The sequence below is a fragment of the Fopius arisanus genome, unplaced genomic scaffold, assembly GCF_000806365.1.
Source record: "Fopius arisanus strain USDA-PBARC FA_bdor unplaced genomic scaffold, ASM80636v1 scaffold00051, whole genome shotgun sequence".
Classification (NCBI taxonomy): Eukaryota; Metazoa; Arthropoda; class Insecta; order Hymenoptera; family Braconidae; genus Fopius; species Fopius arisanus.
The window spans coordinates 449,403-456,095 of NW_011887790.1; the positions used below are offsets into that span (position 1 = coordinate 449,403).

Here is a 6,693-nt window from a genome sequence, read left to right on the forward strand (position 1 = left end):
TTGAACAATTAAAAATTTTCAAAAAAGTAACAGGGGAGCATGAAAAACGAGGAGGTATTTACTGAAATTGGAAAATTAAAAATTTTCAAAAAAGTATCAGGGGAGCATGAAAGTGGAGACGGTATTCACTGAAAATTGAAAATTCGAAATGTTTCAAAAAGTATCAGGGGAGCATGAAAATCAAGGAGGGATTCACTGAAATTGAAAAATTAAAAATTTTCAAAAAAGTAACAGAGGAGCATGAAAAACGAGAAGGTATTCACTGAAATTGAAAAATTTTTAATTTTCAGAAAATAAAACTCACCAGGTCGAGTGGTCCCTCTGACAACGGGACTGCTACTGAGGCAGTTACCGAGCCGGCTGACGGGCAGACACCCCACCATTGGGTGCGGCCCCCTCTTTCTCTTGGGGTGAGGTGTTCGCGCAGAACTGAGCCGCACAGTGGGGATTTGAGTGACCCCACCGGCATTGTCGTTGGTCACCCCAAGAGTAAGAGGGGGCCGCACCCAATGGTGGGGTGTCTGCCCGTCAGTCGACTCGGTAACTGCCTCAGTAGCAGTCCCGCTGTCAGAGGGACCAATCGACCCGGTTAATTTTATTTTCGGAAAATTAAAAATTTTTCAATTTCAGTGAATACCTTCTCGTTTTTCATGCTCTCCTGTTACTTCGTTGAAAATTTTTAATTTTTCAATTTCAGTGAATACCTCCTCGCTTTTCATGCTCTCCTGATACTTTTTGAAACATTTCGAATTTTCAATTTTCAGTGAATACCGTCTCCACTTTCATGCTCCCCTGATACTTTTTTGAAAATTTTTAATTTTCTAATTTCAGTGAATACCTCCTCGATTTTCATGCTCTCCTGATACTTTTTCAAAAATTTTGAATTTTTCGATTTCACTGAATACCTCCTCAATTGTCATGCTCTCCTGATATTTTTTCAAAAATTTCGAATTTTCAAATTTCAGTCAATACCTCCTCGACTTTCATGTTCCCCTGATACTTTTTCATAAATTTCGAATTTTTACATTTCAGTGAATACCTCCTCCATTTTCATGCTCCCCTAATACTTTTCTGAAAATTTTTCATTTTTCAATTTCAGTGAATACCAATTTCGTAACACATAAACCAAAATTCACACTTTAGGCAATCGTCTTTGGTGACGACCGTCGGCAACATCAAGTCGCACCTTACTGTCGACAATATCACGTGGCGCCATCACTCCCACGGAATAATACTATCGTAATTCCAGGTTTCAGAACCCCGACGCAGAGTCTCTACATAAGTCTCTTTTCCTCGGTGCTAATCTTGCCAAGTTCTTTCCCTAACCTCATTCAATACATGCAACTGACTGCATTTGCTCGTTTGCATTTCGCTGTTTTAATTGCAGTAAGAATAGTGAAATCAGAATACATTTGATTATTTGGAAAAAGGTGTAAAAAGGAGAGCCAATTATGTCGTCCAGGAATCCGATGAGGAGAATCACTGAGCTAGAGTCCAGGATAGACTATGTCCAATGTGATGGATTGGCCGCTATGAAGATTATCAAACATTGCCATGAGGAGTCTACAAGTAATATGGAAGTAGCCCAGGGTGCTCTTCTTGGGCTTGTCGTTCAAAATCGTCTGGAGATTACTAACTGTTTTCCGTTCCCGAAGAACGATGAGATCATGGAAGAGGAAGAATATCAGCTGGCAGTGATGCGTCGTCTCCGAAGGTAAATCGGTGTATATATCTTACTGAAACTTACATAGATAATTAGAGAACAGAGGAGCGTAATATTTAATTTTTTCACAATAATAAACTTTCTAGAAGATATTTAATGTCGAACTTTTTGGCCTTCAAACATTTGCAAATTTTGACAACTGAAGCAATGGGCAACCGTTCTCAAAAATCCTCATGAAATTCCAATGCCAATGAGAATGTGTCTGTAATTTCGAAATTGAGATATTATTTTAAAAAATATTCCATCTTAATGGTCAGCATAAAATAAACATTACATAAAACCCAGATAGAACGTTGAAAAAATCGTAGAACAGTCAAGAAACGATTTTCTATTTTCGAAATTTGATCTTTCACATAGTTATGTTGTACCCATTAATGCAGTCCCAGATATCAATATTATCCAATATATATTTCAGGGTAAACGTCGATCATTTTCATGTTGGTTGGTACCAAAGTGCAGACGTGGGTAATTTCTTGAGCGTCAGTCTTCTAGAGTCTCAATACCATTATCAGACGTCGATTGAGGAATCTGTGGTTGTAATTTATGACACAGCTAAGTCTGGCAGAGGTTTTCTAACCATTAAGGCCTACCGTCTGACACCACAGGCTATTCAGATGTACAAAGAGGGTGAATTTACACCTGAAGCTCTCCGGACCCTTAAGATTGGCTACGAAAATCTCTTCATTGAGATTCCTATCATTATCAGGAACAGTAATTTGACGAATATCATGATCTCTGAATTAGAAGAAATGATTCCGGAAGAGCAGGGGACCAAGTATCTAGATCTGGGAACTGCATCAGTTCTTGAAGGCCAGTTGAGATGCATGATGGATCGTGTTGATGAACTCAATCAAGAAGCCATTAAATTTAATAGATATCAGCATCTTGTTATTCGTCAACAACAAGATAAAAACCGTCTTCTTCAGAAGAGAGCTCAAGAAAATGCTGCCAGGGCTGCAAAGGATGAACCTCCATTACCTGATGATGATATCAATAAGCTTCTGAGACCACTCCCCGTTCCACCCAGGCTTAATCCTATGATTGTTGCTGGACAGATCAGCACCTATAGCCAGCACATCTCGCAATTTTGTGCTCAGAGTCTTGCAAAGTTGTATATTACTCAGAGTTTACAGACTGCCAAGGAGGCCAAATCCACTAATTGATGGAAACAGGACAATGAATAACCATCCAAAAAATTTCAAATAAATTCCAGGACGAATTGAAGAATTTGTTAATTCGTGGTAATAATCAATAAAATCCTCACAGAAATTGGAACAGTTATTTTTGATAGATCTATCTTCCTTATAATTTTTAATTGTACAGCTGATTCGAACAGGAAAGAAATGAAAAATCTGGCTGGTGAGTCAAAAGAAAAACAATCCAAGCGGTTGTAAATTACCAATTTATCAAGAAAGAAATCTTTGAACAATATCAATGAAATAAATGAATTTTCCTACACAGTATTTCCACTAACACATCAAAAACTTGCGTTAATTGAATTTTTTAATGGTTTATCTGAAATATTCGGTTGGGTCGAGTTTGTTTTCGACGTACTTGAAAACGTGTAGACGGTGCCACGTTAAGATTAGCTTAGAGCTTCAATAATTGTCCCCACATTGACATCATCTTCCAGGAGGAGAACGATAATGAAGAAAAAAAAGTCGACACTTAATATCATCAGTGCGGTGAGTTACAAAACATTGAATTTCATTTTCATTCCTGAGGTTTAAAAAAAATCGTACCTGCCTTTTTGTTGAATGAAAAATTATAATAAGTTTCTATCACGTCACTAAACACTGTTCATAATTCGACGTGCTATTGTCGCCTTCACTGCTCCATCCACTCTGGCGCAGCAAAATACACGTTCCCAACCCCCGATATTAGAAATTGAAAACTATTGAATTAATAATTTTTCAATAATTTTCCTGTATTCAGGGGATTCAAGTGTATTACTGAGCGCAAGATTTATGAGTAATTTAGAAATCCCCTGCATAGGGTGTCCACTAACACAGTGACGTGTTAACCAAGAGACTTAACTGGCTCTACAAAATTCCCTAATTATTTAAGGTAATGATTGTTCGATCAATACAAGTGATTATTTTAGTTATTTTGCTAAAAATGCTTTGCCGGGTACTACATACGTGAACATAAATAGAGTTGGGTATTTCTTGTCATGCCAATAGTGACCAATGGATACTATTATTACATGTTTATTTTTATACGAATCAATTACTGCACGAGTGTATAGACTATTGAAAAAAGGGATCATGAATGGACAGATAGTATAGTGGCGATAACGTTGGCAAAACGTTCAGATGAATACTACATCGTTGGTGTTGGTCAGTGAAACGAACGCTTCGTTAGCTGATTGAATTAACTCTCCAGCTCACCGCTGATTAGAACAAACTGACCGGCCTATGCCACTTGATTGCCGCAGTAAAAAGAGGTACAGTTTTTCAAGGGGTATTCTCATTGAGTAATCTAATCGCTTCGTCAAGCTAGATCACTATTATTGGATACGTTCAAACGTTTGCAAACAAAACAAGAATTTCCCTTATGCAATTAAGATCATCTCTCGTGTTTCGGAAAAGGATACCTACGTGATACGACTTGCAGAATTTCTGAATTGAGCTTCTAAATCTCTAAACAGCACAAGTATATTTTTTGACTTCAGAATTAGAGTAAAATCGTAATCACCTTAGAGGAAACAAAGGAAATACACGGAGAAAAAAATACAGGAAGAAGTACGTGACTAGGAACGTAATCGTGGGCTGGAGAATGATTTCAGTCATTTTTATCTGAAATCGTGAGAAAAAATAAGAGACGGTCAATAAATTTTATTATTTGCTCTGGAAAATTTATGGTAATGTCATGCTTTTTTTCCGATTCGGGAAACTTACAGAGTTTTCTAATACAAAAAGAAGAAATCAATCTCGAAATATTTTGCATGACCGTAAGGGTACCCGTAAGACGAAACTAATCCGCCATCATGACGCCGTAGCAAAATTTGGAAAATTAAAAAAAATCGCGAAATGCGGGAAGAAGTGCGGAAACCAACAGGAGCTGTAAATTATTGAATAAATCTTGTGAGGAATGTTTTGAGAATTTTTTCCACCTGAGAATTGGTACGACTTCCGAAATTAGAAAACTTGAAAATCACTATAGAAAAATATTTAAAATATTGGAAAAAGATTAACATCCGAGCTGAAGGCGAGCATGTGGGGGTGGGTTATATATTTTCTACGGTGTGACTTTGAAAAAAATTTTTTCAGACTTGTCTAGAATTTTTCCGGAAGGGCCCAGAAAACACGATTTTGCAACAATGATGTTTTTTATGCGCCAGTCTGAAAAAAAATTAGACGTCACTTTGTTTTGAATATTCTACAAAGTTTACAAGGCTTATCAAAATCTGAACGGAGACGATGAGCTTAGTGTGGTTTATGCATGTCCGTAATGGCGGTGTACCAATTAATTATTTTTCTTTCAATGGATTTTTAGTCAAAAAAATGTTGTCTACTCAAAATAATTCTACTTCATTTGGCAAAAGCAATCTCTCACAGCATTAAATTGAAATTCAAGGGAATGAAAGGCATTTGTACTTGGATTCTACTTGTGAAAGAAAGAAACAAACAGCTTCCATTTCCGTTTGCGAATATAAGCATAATGCATAAACATACACATGATATTATGCTTCGTATGCGGTATTCCTCCTCCTTACTATAGGGTCAGGTTGAGGAAGCAAAAGTGGTTGGAAAGTTTCGCTCAACATTTTGTATGTGTATACTCCGGGAAAAATAAACGAGTACTAGAGTAAAATGCATTTTAGTTGGCTCGGTTACTGATTCCACTCCGCCGGAGAAGATAAAACTGAGGGTGACAGTAAGTTAGCATCATCCACGCTTAAATTTTCCACCCTCATTCTCTAACCTTCCCTTCTGCATTGCGGCCTGCCGCACTTGGTACAAGTAGCAGAATTAAATTGAATTCAAATATAATCAAATAAAATTAGAATTTTAAATTTGTTGTTGGTTTCTGGGCGAAACGGTGAACGCATGGAACACCCATAAATTTTAACGTCTCTCTGTCTGGCTGAGAGATGTGAGCCATTCGTAACGTCTGTATTAGAGTCATGAAATTAACGTGATCTACAACTTTTTTTTTCAACGAGATGGATTTAATTTTTTATTTGACTGAGATCACTTGAATATGTCGAATTTGGAGGATTAGCGGAACCTCGACACTACATGTTTTTTATTTTCATCCCTCACGTACGGCATTTCTGCCAGGCAGCGATTCTAGTCTGAAGGGACGGTGCTCTTCAAGATCTAATATTTCTGAAAGTATAAAACGTGCATGATAGATAATACTTACCTGCACTATTGGATTGCAAAAATCATAAGTAGTCAACTGCATATGGGTGTTCTCATTAAAGATCCATCGAAAGCAATCGGATTTAAGTATAATTAAGTAGTCAATGTGCGTACTAACAAATGTGCCAGGTACATAAGGGGTTGTTATCGTCCTCATGCAATTTTATCTTAACATCATGTAGTCGTCTGACACTTTGGGGGAGTAATTAAATCATTATATTAGCTGTAAATTCCACAGAAAAAAATATGCTTCAATCATGTTGCGGAATTTCAGGCGGGAAGGAATCGTATTTGCGAGAGTAATTAATTAATACTTTTGGACTTTTCTCAGTTGTTTTTATTATTCTCTTTTGTATCGAGTCGTTTTAGTCCGTTTATTGGAATTCATCGTGGGATAGACGATGATCATCGGGGGATTCCTCTCTGGAGACGATGTCCGAGTCGCGGAAGCTATGGCGAGTACGAGATATCGGGGCCAGTGTTTTAAACGGTCCCGCACTGGAATTCTTGTTCCACTAAAAGACCGAGTAGCGGCGCTTGCATCGAGCTACCGCGAGAAGTTGAAGGGACATTCATCAGAATTTACGGATTAATTGAAAT

General features: G+C 37.5%; 1 protein-coding gene across 1 annotated transcript; it reads left to right on the forward strand.

Annotated features, from left to right (window-relative positions):
* Positions 1–1,144: 1,144 nt before the first annotated feature.
* eIF3h (eukaryotic translation initiation factor 3 subunit h) lies at positions 1,145–3,044 on the forward strand (the record flags this gene model as incomplete). Its single annotated transcript, XM_011307043.1, is given in 2 exon segments — positions 1,145–1,714; positions 2,139–3,044. Coding segments are annotated over 2 exon segments (1,011 nt in total). The 3' UTR covers positions 2,887–3,044.
* Between the last annotated feature and the right edge of the window lie 3,649 nt (positions 3,045–6,693).